At 49.3% G+C, this 15,948-nt stretch overlaps 1 protein-coding gene across 2 annotated transcripts in view; it reads right to left on the minus strand.

Annotated features, from left to right (window-relative positions):
* DOCK11 (dedicator of cytokinesis 11) overlaps window positions 1–11,258 on the minus strand; it is a 189,068-nt gene extending 177,810 nt beyond the window's left edge. For both annotated transcript variants that reach the window (XM_032391396.1, XM_032391395.1), the window contains exon 1: window positions 10,905–11,258. In XM_032391396.1, coding sequence (XP_032247287.1) covers window positions 10,905–11,006 — 102 coding nt within the window. In that variant the 5' untranslated portion in view covers window positions 11,007–11,258. The remainder of the gene's footprint in view (window positions 1–10,904) is intronic.
* Between the last annotated feature and the right edge of the window lie 4,690 nt (window positions 11,259–15,948).

Consider the following 15,948-nt stretch of genomic DNA (forward strand, 5'->3'; position numbering starts at 1 on the left):
TGCCCACATTTCTCAATAACAACCCCACCCATCTTTTTTTTTTTTTGGTTTTGTCCTCACCTCTTATTTTCCCACTTCAGAGACCGAAGCTTTCCCAAGGAGGAGGAGGAGATCATCACCAAAACCACACAAAAAGAGCTTCCTCCATCTGATTTATTGGGGACTCGAGGCCAGAAGCGAGGGCTCCTTTACCTGATTACACCAAAGGAGACAGATGCCTGGAGTTCATTACCTGTTCTGTGATTTTTTAAAGATGGACGGCCTACAGCCTGCATCTCTCTTTCCCCATTTCCCCACAACAGGGGTGGGAACAACGTGGTGAGTGTTCAATGGTGACCTGTGACAACATGCCAGGTCATAGGTCTAACAACATTTTTAACCCTTCGTAAGCCCGGGGCTATAAACATACAAGGTCTCATCGTCTAAAAACTATTTCCAACAAATGCATTCCCCAGCCTCCTGACACACTTCACTGCAACACTTCACATAAAGATGTTCTGTCTCGGAGGTTTGGAAGAACACTTGACTTCTTAGTTAACTCTCACCCGGCAAAATAGTTCAGTCGTGAAGGAAAGAGACATGATGGGAAAACTGCTTCTTAAGTATCAGAATAGCCTCGAACCATTTCTCAGCGGCTTGAAACACATACGATCCAACCGAAGCTGTCAGGAACTACAAAAATACAACTTCCTGGGAACGAGAAACTCAATGGGCTACAAAAATAAGGTGGAGAACAACTGCAGGAAATCGTTAATAGCAAATTTAGGCCTGATTGTGCGAGGTCGCGCGCGGACAATTGATAAACCACATGTCGCTGGAACCAGCTGCCATATTTTCCATCGTATCGACTGTGCTGGAAACCTGTACGCACTATTCCTAATAGAACTTATCCTGCTACCACAAAACCAGAAGAGCTGAATATAACGCACACTCATTGCTTAGGAGACATCTAGGCTTTAAGAGTTTTCCAATAAAATGCATATTTCCAAAATAGATCTTTAAAAAGGCACTTGAATTTGAATTTCAGTATTCACTTTTTTTTTTTTTTTAAGGTGAAGACTAATGAGTGAAAGGGATGGCAATAAAGTTTTGAGAGGGAAAGGAAAGAGCTTTGGAGTTCTACTTTTCCATACAGAGCTCAGTTCTCCTCTAACCCCTCCTTTTGCATCAACCACTCTGAACAGACTGCTGGAAAAGGTCAGTGCTTTTGCCAAAGGCCTCGCACACAAGCTCCCGAGACAGAGGGCCTTCTCCCCTGGCACCGGCCGGGGTGTTCCTCCCTACTAGAGGACCAGCCTTCCCACTCACTCATCAGACTAGTTTGAAGGCAAGAATTGCCAAAGGTCCAGAGCCCTAGCTTACACCTGCCCGTTTTTTCTTCCAGGAAGGGTATGAGTCTTGGCTGCGCCACGTAGCTCACCTTGAGGGGGCATGATTTGGAGCGAGGAACTAAAAAAGCCAGGGGGGCGTGCTTCCCTTCTGCCAGTTTACTTTTGTCTGGTGACCTGTGATACATACCCAAAAGACTTCTTGCCCACCAGAAAGCATGGGAATATTCATGAGAGCCAACAGCACTTGGCCGAGCCACGTGCCAAGGCCCGTGGTAAGTGCCTCGCAAGCCACGACTCCTTTAAGCCTCTCAACAAGCCCACAGGAGGGTTATCAAGACACAAGAAGGTTAAATAACTGACCCAAGGTCACCCAGTAAGTAGCCGAGCTGAACTCTGAACCTGGGCCGTGTCCTTCCAGATCCCACTCCTCATCACGCTGCTCTCCCAAGCCCTAGCTTCCAGGCTAGGGAGCTCAAGGAGACTTGCCCCAGTTACTGCCCTGAGCCTCCAGGGTGGGGCCCTGCAAGAATCAAAAAGGCATCTCTAGGTGGCTATAAAGCAACAGGCCAATGTTACCCATGAGCCCCCCTCCCCCGCTCCGCACTCCTGACAGAAGCTAAAGGAAACCAAGAGATCTAAATGCCAAAGAGATGTGGATCATAAAATTACTGCTGGATTTATAGAAAAGAAGAAACAGCTCTAGCTCCTTCTCCCTCCCGTGGTTTCTGGCCTTCCTTTCGGTGTTAAAAACAAAACAACAACAACAACAAAATACTAAGAATTCTTCAACAGGCCTTACTAATGATTCTGTATCTCAGAAGAAAGTAACACCCAGGTAGGTAAATGACTCCTTGGAACTGAATTCCCACAAACAAGCAAGGGGTGGGGGGGTTCCTCTGAGGTGGAGTACTAAGGATTTGGGAAGGTAGCAAGCCCTTCCTCCGGTCCATGGAGGTCAAGTAAAGGAATGCCAAGGTGAGTTAACACATGTTAACACTATAGACGAATCTGAGTGTTAAGACATTACCACTTACTTTCCCCGACCCCATAAAAAAAAAAGGCCTCTATAGTCAAATAAATGTGGGAAATGCCATAGAACAGTGTTCATTAGCAAAGGCCTGATTAACACTGTTGGCACCTGTAAAGGACCGAACTCCTGAAAAACGTTAAGGATCACAAAAAAAGAACGTGGGGGAGGGGGAGGGAAGGCAGAAATGATGTCACTAACTGAACGCAGAAGGCAGAATCGCTAGCCTTCTGCCAACTTCTGTCTTCTCCATTTGGGTTATTTGCATACATCTAATCTCCCTTCCGGACCTGTGAGTCCCTTCAGGGCAGGAAACATCCTATGCAACCCCCTTCTCCGCAGCTCAAACCCTGGGAGGGGGAGCTGCCCAGGGGGTGACCTAACTTCCCATCTCTGTTCTAACTGGAAGTCTGGGGCTGGCCTCCAGATCAGTCCTCTACGCCCTGCCTCCCACTTCCCTAATCACCCCCAAAGGTGCAAACCTCTTTAATCAGCTAATCTCGCCTACAATCTCATCTCAGCCCTCCCCCCACCCTTCCTCCCCTTCCTGATCACATTTGGAACACTTCTCTGCCCTCAAGAACCATAGTCTTGGGGCGCCTGGCTGGCTCAGTTGGGAGAGCATGTGACTCTTGATGTCAGGGTTATCAGTTCAAGCCCCACGTTGGGCTTAGAGCTTACTTAAAGCTATTAAAAAAAAAAAAAAAAAAAAAGAACCCTAGCCTCTTGCCAGAACACAACACTACATGCTCAGCCATTCCCTAGAATGTTCTCTCCACATTAAGCCTGACTTAGCTGAAACCCGGTTTTGTCCTGACAACCCTCTCGGGATGAGGCTGCTCATTTTCTTTTCCTTTCCCCTATCACCAAACACGCTTTGCCTCTGATTCACCCAGGCTCAGAAACCTCAGCGCCATCTTGACTCCACCTCCTCTCCTCTTTCCCTCCCACTTCTTCCTTCCCCCTTCTCCTCCCCCTTCAAGAATCCCCAAATCCTGCTGATTCTATCACTGAAACACTTCTTACATCCTCCCCCTTATCTCTATTCTCACTGCCTCAGGTAAGCCTTTCTTATCTCTCTCCGGAACTATGTGACTATATTTTAACTAGTGACCTGGCCTCCAGTCACCCAACACCTTGTCCATCCTACATACTGCTGCCAGTGTCTTTTCCGCTGAGTACCCACTGCATTCCAGGCACTGGGTGAGGCACTGGGCATAGAGATGAATGCACAGCCCCAGACTTCTTGGCCAATATCTAGAAAGGGCAAGAAACATTGCCCCCTCCCCCATCTGTGATAGACCCTTCTAGAATACCTTTGTTTCACCAGCTCTCTCTTTTTTTTTAAACCTTTATGAATCACTTATACATCAGACACTTTCCATACACTACCTTCTTTAATCTTCCCTAAGAACCACACAAGGTAGGTGCTATTTATTCTCATTTCACAGATGAGTAAAATAAGATCTGGTTACTTGCCTCGGTTCACAAGGCAAGCAGGTGACCGAGGCCAGATTCAAGCCCAGGTCTGACTCTTGAGACTGGGCTCTTGCCTCCCACGTTTTAAGTAGGACACTGAAATTTTGGAAAAGAGCCCAAACAGGATGACCATGATGGTGAAGAATTTTGAAACCAAGTCATGTGAGAAATAGAGGAAAGAAATGAAGTCTCTTCGGCTTTTGTGAAAAATGGCATGGTGTTGGGGCGCCTGGGGGGCTCAGTCGGTTAAACGTCTGACTCTTGATCTCGGCTCAGGTCCTGATCTCAGAGTCGTGGGATCGAGCCCCTGTCGGGCTCGTGCTGGGTGTGAAACCTGCTTGAGATGCTCTCTCTCCCTCTCCCTCTGCCCCTCTAAAAAAAATGACATGGTGGATATCTCCAAATATTTGAAGGGTTGTCATGTGAAAGAGGAAGCAAACATATTCTGTGTGACTCCAAACAGCAGAGCTAGGCCTGGCGGTGGCAGAACTTAAGGGAGTCGATTTCAGCTCAAGAGCCTTTTCTAGTATACCCCGCCCAACAGACTAGGCGTGTTGAAGGCGAAGCTAAGTCTTCACTTGTCAGGGGGCACGCCTGCCTGGAGCGGGCCAGTGGTCTAGATCAGCATTTCTGGGCACATCAGAATCACCTCGGGTAGTTTTTAAAAAATACGGATGCCTGGCCCCACCCCAGACTTATCGAAACAGTCTTGGGGTTGAGACCGTTATTGCAAGAATTACAAACCAGGAAATAACGTCTGTAAGAAGATTCACTCAAATCCCCCAAAGAAGAAATACAAATGGCTAAATCAACATATGAAAAACTGTTCAAGAGTAACCGAAGAAATGCAAATTAGAACAGTGCTGTATCATCTACCTACCTCCTATCAGATTGCAAAGATTAAAAAATATTAATAACCAACGTTGGCATGGGAGAGGGGAAATGAACATGTGCCCATTCTGATAAAACAGTAAATGCCAACAACTTTCTGCAGAGCAATTTGACAGTATGTTCCAGAGGACATTTTTTTTCCTTTTAATTAATTTATTTTTAAATTCCAGTATAATTAACATACAGCGTTACATTAGTTTCAGATGTACAATACAGTGATTCAACAATTCTATACATGACTCAGTGCTCATCACAATAAGTATCCTCTGGATCCCTTCACTGATTTCACCCCCCCCCCCCCCCCCCGCCACCCCTCTGGTAACCAACCACCAGTTTGTTCTCAGAGGGTTTTTTTTTTTTAAGATTTTATTTATTTATTTGACAGAGAGAGAGAGAGCATAAGCAGGGGGAGCGGCAGGCAGAGGAAGAGGGAGAAACAGACTCCCTGCTGAGCAGGGAGCCGGATGCGGGGCTCGATCCCAGGACCCTGGGATCATAACCTGAGCCGAAGGCAGACACTTAATGACTGAGCCACCCAGGCGTCCCATCAGAGGGCTTTTTCATACGAAAAATGTGTCTAATGTTGCAGCAAGCAATTCCATTGCTGGAAATTTCCCCTGAAGGGACAATCTAGCAAGTTTGAAAACGCCTGCTCAAAGATGCTCATCCATTAATGTTTATGCCAGTGCTGTCCAAAAGAACTTTCTGCAATGATGGAATCGTTCTATGTCTGCGCTGTCCTATATGGCAGCCGCAAAACCACGTGTATTTGAGCGGTGGCAAGTGCAAAGGAGCCAATTTTTTAAGTTAATGTAAACGTAAATGGCCACAGGTGTCTAGCAGCTCGTACAACTCACGTCTCTAACACCACAAAACTAGAAACTACCAAACTATCACACAATAAAGTATGATTCCCTACCGTACACTCATGGTGGAATTTCTGGCCATCATTAAACACGATTGTGTAGATTTATATTGACTGAAGTGAAGAAACAAATATTCATAGGATATTAATAAGCGAAAAAATTATTTTAAAGTTTGGTATTTTTTCGTCTGCTGTCATAGATATATACACACAGAGATCAAAGGGTCTTGACCTATACACATTAGGATTTTAGAGTAATGAGATGATTATTCTCATCTGGTTTTCTACCTTTTCTACAACAAACATGCATTTACTATGTAACAAAGCAATAAACGTTTAAAAAAGGAGGCTTAACGAGGATTAGACTAGAAAAAAGGTTCAACCTCGAGATTTGTTGCACATGTTTGTCTTGGAAGACAAATTCTGCCATTTGGTGCTTCGAAGAGGGTTCACAGCAAAGTCCGCCCTGGGCTTTTGGACAGATCCTCCAGGGGTGGCTTGCCCTGGGGCCCCCTAACCGGGAGCAGCCCACGGGAGCAGGGAGCCTACTTCTTGTTTAGGTCCCAACAAAGGGGGTAACTGTCCTGAAGCTCATTCAGCCAGAGCCTAGCTAGGTCTGAGAACCGGAAACGCATGGTCAAGAAGCCCATTCCAACCAGCTTTATTTCACTGTGTTAAGTTGTTTGGTCCTATGTTATGGTACTTTCCACAAAATCCCCTGGGAAGAGGGAGCAGGACAGCCGATTCGTTTCCAGGCCTTCCCTACATGCGAACCTAACACACATTCCAAGCAAAGGTAGCTGTGTGCGCGGTGGGTCGGGGTTTCAACAGCTGTGGCCACTCTTCAGCCATTCCCGGCTTCTGGAGAGTTTTTCTCTACTAGGGTTATTAGATGACATCCAGCTGGTGCCAGCCAAGGAAATATCCTGCCTCAAGGGGCTAAAGCCCGGAACATCTAGCAACTCTTTCCAGATCCTTCCGCGCACAAGGAATGGAGGGTGAGTTCGGCAGCAGCAGGCAAAGAGTATTTAAAACACCTACCAGGCGACTTTCCCAGGCTGACACAACGACTCCCCTTAAGGGCAGCTAAAACACGACAGGTTTACCAAATGACTCTGTGTCCCCCCACACACACCCCCACCCCCGGCACAAATAGCTATAGCTTGAATTGTAACAAAAACACCGTTAAAACTCTGCATTTTAAATGTGTGTATATGTAAACACTTCTCTCTTAATCACATACACTCTCAGGTTATAATATTCCTCCTCAAGCGCCTCCTGGGAAATCTCGGCCAATGGTTAATTCTATAATTATCCCTTTCTCTCGGTTAAAACTGACCTTCGTATAAATGCCAAACTTCAAGGAAAATGCAGCAACCGGTCTCTCTCCCAGCCTGCTTCATTATTTAGTGAAGAGAGTCGTGGAAGTACTAATAATTGAATGAAAGTGTGAATACACGCACACATGCTTTACACAGCCCAGGCCCTCAGAGTTCTTCAAACACTGAGCAAAACTGAACGATGGTAGCAACATGCCAACAAGGGTATAACTGTAAAAATTATAATAAAATAAAAAAAATTTTAAAATCCAGAAAACAGGGGCGCCTGGGTGGCTCAGTCGTTAAGCGTCTGCCTTGGGCTCAGGTCATGATCCCAGGGTCCTGGGATCGAGCCCCACATCGGGCTCTCTGCTCAGCAGGAAGCCTGCTTCTCCCTCTCCCACTCCCCCTGCTTGTATTCCCTCTCTCCCTGTGTCTCTCTCTGTCAAATAAATAAATAAAATCTTAAAAAAATAAAATAAAAATCCAAAAAACAAAACAAGACAAAACCCCCATCTAAACAGGAAATACTGTGTATTTGCTGGATATTTATTCAGTCTGGAGGGTTTTCCAAGTTCTAGCAAGCGACACAGCGGAGGAAAGCGTGATCTGCTGTGGGAACGGCTCCCTCGTGACATCCTACAAATACAGGCATAACTTCTTTTATCCCACTTCGCTTCATCGTGCTTCGCCGATAATTGCATGTTTTGCAAAGTGAAGATTTGTTGCAAACTGCATCGAGCAAGTCTATCGGCACCATCTTTCCAAAAACACCTGCTCACTTCCTATCTGTGTCATTTTGGTTACTCCTTGCAGTAGTTCAACCTTTTCATGGTTATTGCATTTGCTACGGTGATCTGTGATCAGTGATTATGACTCACCGAACGCTCAGATGATGGTTCGCATTTTTTTTTAGCACTGAAGTATTTTTTAATTAAGGCATCTACGTTGTTTTTGAGACTCAACAGACTACAGTACAGTGTAAACGTAACTCTTCTATGCGCTGGGAAAGCAAAAATTTCATTTGACTCGCTTTATTGTGATAGTCACTGGCTGCGGTGGTCTGGAACCGACCCCACAGACCTCTGAGGTATTCCTGTGTGTGACTCCTAATGCGAGTGTCGTGGGTTTATAGCAGCAAGTGTAAATCCTCCTTCAGCTGTCCCTAATAAACACTTTGGGGCTTAAATCAGAAAAGAATCCGAAGTTATGGCGGCAGCTGCAACAGGGTCCACTTGCGTTCCAGCCACCCAGGGCTTTACTAACTGCTGACTGGTTCTTTGTGTCAGAGAAGCAGGAGCCAAGAAAGAGCCAGTTAGGAGAATCCACTCCATTTAAGGCTGTTTCCTTATTTCTTCATTGACTGAACTGCTTAGAAACAGCATTCGCCAAGGTGCAAATGATCTGGGTGTCCTATTGACAAACACAAAGACCCAACCCAGGCTGGAACTAATAAAAACAAATGAAGAAAATGGCACCCACGTTCACGTATAACTACAGGGCACCTAACATTGTGTCTTGAACGTGGCAGAAAGGCTCAATAGATATTCACTGGTTTGGATTCCTACAATCTGTCCCCCGCGCCCCCCCCAACTCCCCAAATCTCAATGTGGATCACGTACCAGAGCAGTAAATAAATATCATTCCGGTGCCTTGCCTCGTAAACATCTGTGCACTCAGTCCCAAGTAAACCAGGCTGGTGCAGCTCCCAGAAAAATCTGCTCCCACTAACAGTTTTTCCAGCTTTGCCACAGAGCCAATGGTCAGGAAGGGGCAGCTGCACCTGTGCCCACACAAAATCCTTTTAAAAACCTAAAAGCCTGGGGCGCCTGGCTGGCTCAGTCTGTCAGGCGCCCGACTCTTGGTTTCGGCTCAGGTCGTGATTTCAGGGTCATGGGATCGAGGCCCGCGCCGCGCTCGCTCATGGAGCCGTGCTCAGTGGGGAAAATCTGCTGGAGATTCTCTCTCTCTCTCCTTCTCCCTCTGCCCCTCCCTGCCATTCTCTCTCGGTCTCTCTAAAATAAATAGATAAATCTTAAAACAAACAAAAAAACCTAAAAGCCTGGGCAAGAATGCTAATATTAACGTTTTGCTGCTGAGGGCGGCAGGTCGGATGCTGGTCAAATCCCAGCAGAGGTTTGCCGAGGCCCATTTCTTCTCTTGAGACCATGTGTCCACATCATGTTCCCTTCCTACCATGCAGTGGAGGGCCAGCCACCCCTGCTCAAGCGAGGTTTTTTTCTTCCCAAATTTAGGAAAGCGTTTTCCTGAGCTAGGCAGATTGAATCACTTGTTAGCAATCACCCAAGATGAGAGCCCCGGTATAAATGCCCTGCACAGCTTGCCTTCCTCTCTAAACTGGCTGTGATGACAGTCGAGGTTCCAGTCTGACCCTAACAGGACCTCATTCTAAAATCAGTGAGACACACAATAAGCCAAGTCCCTTAAAACAACATTAAAGGTCTGGTTTTAGATCTGCTCAACAGCAGGATTAAACTTTCAAGGGTCCAGCCACGATAGAGAGATTTCTTTAAAGTCACTTGGCTTTGCACAGTTGTAGCTATTAGGGATCAGATCTTTATCTCAAAGGTACACATTTTACGTTTGATCCTCCTCCAGAACTCCCACTAATGTCAACTTTCTCCGCTGTTGGGATCAAGCCCCTGGCCTCCCTTTAATGTTGGCTTTATCGCAGATTCTACAAGATGAACAGAAAAATTACAAGGAAAAGCTGTGAAGTTCCCTTCCGATGATAAGTTGTTGGAACAAAAAGAGCCCACACTTAAATGGTGAAATTTAAACACAGCAGACGAGACGGCCCTAAGGTAGAGGGAGAGGAGACAACGAGGACGAACAACAAAAACCCAAAGTAACAAAACAAACACTAATTAACCAGTCTGATGGCTTATTTAGGGTTTGCTCTCTAGTCCAGGAAATTGGCAACGAGTGTCTCCAAAACAGAAGGGGCGAGTGCCCGTTAGCACCCGTCCGCTTTCCTCCTGAGCCAGACAATCCGGAGGAGGCTGAGGGTGCGATGGAGGGCTCCCAGGGGGGTCAACGCGCTTTCAAATCCCCATCCCCCAGCCCTGCCGCCTAGGAGGCACCCCCGGCCGTGAGCGGTGGGGCTCTACCGCCCCCTCCCCGGTCCTCCATCCCTGGACTGGCACACACCATCATCCCCCAAACACGGCCCCATCTCCTCGCCTCTGGAGCGCTCCTGGGTCCCCGGGGACACCCTCGCCCTGTGGCGGCCGACCGCGCGCGCACTCGCCCCGGAACCCCGTTGTTTGCAATTCCCTCCCTCCGCGGCCACAGCAGCAGCACCCCTTCGCCACCCATCACCACCCTCTCCCCAGTAGCGGGAGGAAGTCGCTCTGCTTCCTCTGTTCTCACCGCCCGCCCGAGCTTGGGAGCCCGGGGCTTTTTGGGTGGGGTTCTTTTTTTGTGTACACGATGTGTGTGTCTGTGTGTGTCTGTGTGTGTGTGTGCGCGCGCGCGCGCGAGTGTGTGTGTGTGTGTGTGCAAAAACGCTCATCGCATCCTTCCGCCGCGGCTGCCTCAGGTGCCCGCAGGAGGGAATCGGGCTCTCGTCGCGCCCCGGTCCCCGGCTCTTTGTGCGGGCTCCAGGGCAGGCGAGGTCCGCTCCCCAGCTCACGCTCGCCGCCTCCCCCCCCCCCGGGGGCCCGGTTCCGAGCGCCCGCCTCCCGCGCAGCCGGCCGAGCCCCCGAACGCCCGTCGGCGTCCCGCCGGGCGCAAGCCTCCGCCGCCGCCGGGCGGCCGCCGCGCTGTCAGCGGGCGCCTGGGACTCGGACCCCGGCAGGCGGCGGCTGGTGCGCAAACTTACTGAAGCGGAGAAAGAGAGCGCGGGGCGCAGCGGGCGGCCGCCGCCGGCGCCGTTCCAGTCCCCGGCCCCGGCCCCGCGCGCGGAAAGCCACCCCGTCGCTCCCGCCCGGAGCGCGTCCCCCGGGGCGCCCGGTGCCCCGGCCACTCACCAGCACCACGGAGCCCCGCACGGCCTCCGACACGCTCTGCCGGAGCTCGGCCGCCGTGCCGGGCTTGCTGAGCCGCTTGGTGAATTTGCGCACTTCGGCCATGGCAGCGGCGGGCAGGTCGCGGCGGGCGCACTCACTGCCCCGGGCCGGGGCGGCCACGGCCGCGGCTGCTCCCTCTGTTTACCCGCCGGCCGACCGGCCACATCGCAGCTCGGCGGCGGCGCTGCTCCCGCGGCTCCTCCCTCCCCGCCCGGCTCCTCCCTCGTTCCCTCCTTCCCTCCGCGGCTCGCCCGCGCGCTCCGCGTCCTGCCCCGCGGCGGGGCCGCTCCCTCCCCTGGAGAGCCCCCGGCTCGGCTCGCGACGGGCCCCAGTCGGAGGGTGTGTCCGGCGAGGAAGGGTGTGTGCCGGGGGAGGGAGGACGGCAGGGGGGGCGAGGGTCACGAGGGAAGAGGGGGGAAGTGGCAAGCGCTCGGGCTCCGCCCGCAGCTGATGTTGCTGGTGCAGCCGCATCCGGGAGGGGAGATCAGGCTGCTTCGAGGAGATCGGGCTGCTTCATTTTTCGTGTGTGTGTGTGTGTGTGTGTGTGTGTGTATGGGGGTGGCGTAACGAAATATCTCCAAGTGTGGGGCGTGTTCTACCCCAGTGCCCCTTTCCCGCCCCAGTGCCCCTTTCCCGCCCCAGCGGCTGCAGTGACTGCAGGCGAGCCGGGGGACTCCCGCGTCGCCCCACCCCGCCAGCCCCCAGGGCCGAGGAGGCGAGGGACTGGAAGGAACGTGGAGCGGCCGCCTATTGTGTGCTCCGCCCGGGAGGGGTCGCGCCGCGGTCGGTGGAGAGCGGGTTTCTGGCCCGAGCGGCTCGCCGGGGTCCTCCCGCGCCTACACCGCTTTCTCACCCAGGGGGTCTTGCGCCCGGGGGGGCGACCCGGGGAGGGAGCAGGCTTGGGGAGTGGAAACTTGCTGTGGCCGAACCCACTCTCCCAGCCCGCCTCACCCCCAGGAGAGCGGGGGAGAACTGGGTGGCGGGGCCTGAGCCTGTGGCAGGTTGTCTAGTTCTGCGGCGGCTGTGCGCTGGGGGTGGGGTGGGGTTGGGCTCGGGCTCGGGCTCGGGAAGGCCCTGCCGGTCTTCTAGAAGCTTTCACATGTGCCCAGCTATCGCCTCTCCATCTCCTACTCCTTTCCTTATCCTCTTCACCTTCTGAGAAATTATTCTCCAAGAATCAAAGAACATCTTCTAACTAGATGTAAAACAAACATGCTTAAGACAGAAATAAGGATCTTGAAGTACTGGGGACCCAGAAAAAAACTCCCCAAGTGTAAAGTGAGAAGCTCCGCTGACCTTGGCAATTTTCTGTCCGCTTACTTCATTTGTTGAGAGCTTGAAAATGCCTAACAACAATTTCCGGCGAACCGGGCAGCCTTTCTAAGAAGGTTCCTACCACTTTCCCCACTTTGCCTAACTTCAGAGACCAAGCAAGCAGTGACACCTACATAAAGGACTTTGTTATGAAAACAAGAACGTGGATGATGGTTTCCATGAACCCAGAAAAGGCCAAGTCTCCTAGCAGCAAATCTATTTCAGCAGCCGTCCCATTAGTCCCAATAAAGCAGGTAGAGGGTCCGAGAGGGCTTGGTCACCGGCAGTCCTATAAAGGTAGAGGCTCTGTGTCACCAATCTGGGCTTTGCACAGTGTATGTCTGTAGAATTTGTTCACTGTCGAATGCATGTAGATCAGCACGAATTCACGCCCTACATTCCATGGATGGCTGAGTGGCCCACACTGTTGGTTACCTGCACAGCGCCATAATTCTTTCTCTTTGCTAAGAGACCCAAGGTTTGCTTTGGCTATAGGGCAGAGTCACAGGGCTTGGAGAAGGCAGGCCCCGCTCCCGATGAATTAGGACTGGTTAAAAAAATCATGTTACTCTCACTTTCCTTTACTAGAAGGAATGGACTTGACTCCCATTCAGTTTCCACCAATGGAATATAAAAGCGATGTGGGAGGAAGTTTCCTGAGAAAGCGTTTCCCCCTTGATGAAAAGAGATGGGCAGGGAGACCTCTGTCTCCTTTTCTTTCTGAGAGGGGTGTTGTGATGCATCTGCTCTTGGCAGCCATTTTACAACCATGAGGGAAGGCCAAGATTATCTAAGAGAAGCCAATCCGGAATCTGGATGGCATTGACCTATTGAACCAACCCCAATACCGCCTGCCTCCAATTTCCTTTTTACATGATAAAAGTAAATCCTTTTGGTTTATGCAACTTTTAGTTGAAATTCTGTTACTTTCAGCCAAAAGCGTCCTTACTCCTACAGACTCTGTTGTAGTCACTGAAAGTGCACAGAGTTGGAAAAGACAGGCACTGTTCCCCTTCTGCTGGAGCTTATGTTCTAGGGCAAGCAAAGGGCCATGTTAATTTCAGAACACGATGAATAGTACGCGAGAATTAAGGGGGTGACATGTGATAGAGAGTAACTGGAGTTGGGGACCTAATTTAGAATAGATGGCCACGGAAGGCCTCTTTGAGGAAGTGAAAACAGCGGTGAGTCTTGAGGGAAAAGAGGCAGCCCCCAGATCAAGAAGTAGAGCACTCCAGAAGGAACGACAGGTACCAGGTCCAGAGAAGGGAGCCCACTTAGTGCATTCAAAGGCAGGAAAAAAAAGGCCAGGGTGGCGGAGACACAGAAGGAAGAGGAGTGATATGAGAGGCAGCCTGACAAGTGGGCAGTTTCTCCAGGACCTTGTGAGCGGTCGGGAGCATTTGTTAAACTGATGGTTCGCAAACACCATCTGGTCATCTTGCGGGCTCCACACTCATTCCTGAGGCCATAGGTTTCACTTTTTCACTTTAGAGCTTCTGTTTAGTTACATAAACACTGAGCATTGTGCTATGCATGGAGGGAGGATGCAGGATGCATTCAAGAAAAAGAATGGAAGTCTAATAAAGAATGTTTTTATTTTATTTTTTTTAAAGATTTTATTTCTTTATTTGACAGAGAGAGAGAGAGCACAAGTAGGCCGAGCAGCAGTCAGAGGGAGAGGGAGAAGCAGGCTCCCCGCCGAGCAGGGAGCCAATGTGGGGCTCGATCCCAGGACTCCAGGATCATGACCTGAGCAGAAGGCAGACGCTTCACCGACTGAGCCACCCAGGTGCCCCTATTTTATTTTACTTTTTAACACATTATTTTGCTGGCTTATTTTCACTGGACTTGAACATTTTTCTCTGTAGCTCAAGAGCTTCACCTGAGGGAAATATATGAAAGCAGTGGGGTGCCTACAAAATCCTGGGTAACGGTTTTTTGTTGTTGCTGTTGTTTTTTAAATTCAAGTTAGTTAACATATAGTGTAGTATTGGTTTCAGGAGTAGAATTTAGCGATTCATCCCTTACATATAACACCCAGTGCTCACCCCAACAAGAATGTATTTATGATACAAGGTAGTATGTAATAAAGACCATGCTTGAGGTTAAGAGGCGGGTGAGATCACATCCGAGTAGGGTCTATGGAAGGCTCCTTGAAGGAGGAGGTGTTTGAGCCGGACCTTGAGGATGAGGAGGATCTGGACATGAATACTCACATAGTAAAGGGAAATTGTAGAGGTAATCCTACAGCTTCAAATAGGGCATTATATTGGGTGATCTCTTTTCCACATTTATTAAATATCTTCAATTTCGGGGCACCTGGGTGGCTCAGTCAGTTAAACGTTGGCCTTCGGCTCAGGTCATGATCCCAGCATCCTCTGGGGGGAGTCTGCTTCTTCCTCTCCCTCTGCCTCTCCTCCCTCTACACACCCCCGCCCCCGGCTTGTGTTCTCTCTCTCTCTCTCTCTCAAATAAATAAATAAAATCCTTCTTAAAATGCCTTTGAACCCTTTGACCTAGAAATTCCGCTTCTATGAATTCATGCCAAGCAAAAACTCTCACAGGTGAACTGAGATGCCTGCATGAAGATGCTCATTGTATCAGTGTTTGTAATAGCAAAGTATTAGAAATAACCGAAATATCCATCCATAAGGACTGTTTTTTCCTCAATCCCTAGACCAGTGCCTGGCACATAGTAGGTGCTCAAAAAATATTTGTTGAGTGAATGAATGGGCATACGTGATTCATTCATACTAGGGAATTCTCTACAGTTATTAAAAAATAATGAGGTATATATGTATGCACTTACATGGAAAAAGCTCCAAAAGATATTGGTAAAATGCAAATTGCAGAGGGGGCGCCTGGCTGGCTCAGTTGGTAGAGCATGTGACTCTTGATCTCAGGGTCTTGAATTTGAGCCCCATGTTGGGTGTAGAGAGTACTTAAGAAAAAAAAGTTGCAGAACAATTCTTTTTGTGAAAAAAATAATATATGTGAAGGGGCGCCTGGCTGGCTCAGTCAGTAGAGCATGCGACTCTTGATCTCGGGGCTGTGAGTTCTAACCCCATGTTGGGTGTAGAGATTACTTAAAAATAAAATCTTTTAAAAAATACATATGCATGTGTATCTATGTCCCTATACGTGAGCCAACAGTGGGGGCCTCACAGGTAGAAAGTGGGAGTGAGGAGCAAGGGGCAAGGGGACTCCCGCATTTTATCATTTAAATGCTGCAGACTCTCAAAATTTGTATTCCTGGCTGCAACCACCCGACTCACGTATCCAATTCATCATCCCGGCTTGGATGTCTCAGCGGTATCTCAAATTGAGCATGCCCCAAGCCTAACTCCTATTCTTCCTCCACAAATCTACTCCTTCTATGATTTCTCCTATCTCAGTATATGACAGTTCTTTACTAGTTGTTTAGGCCACAAACCTTAGCGTTGTCTCTTATATTTCATACACACCCTGAATCTAGCCCAATAGCAAATCCTGTTGACTCTGGCTTCAAAGTACATCCAAGATCCAACCACTTGTCCCCACCTCTACCAATACCACCCTAGTCCCAGCTGCCAGCATCTCTTGCCTACATTATTTTAACAGCCTCTCAATTGGCCCCTCTGTAATCCCCCAATGCCCTCCTAGAGTCTATTTGTAACATACCAGTCGGTGATTCTAATCAACCCCTCTA

The sequence above is a fragment of the Phoca vitulina genome, unplaced genomic scaffold (assembly GCF_004348235.1).
Source record: "Phoca vitulina isolate PV1807 unplaced genomic scaffold, GSC_HSeal_1.0 scaffold62, whole genome shotgun sequence".
NCBI lineage: Eukaryota > Metazoa > Chordata > Mammalia > Carnivora > Phocidae > Phoca > Phoca vitulina.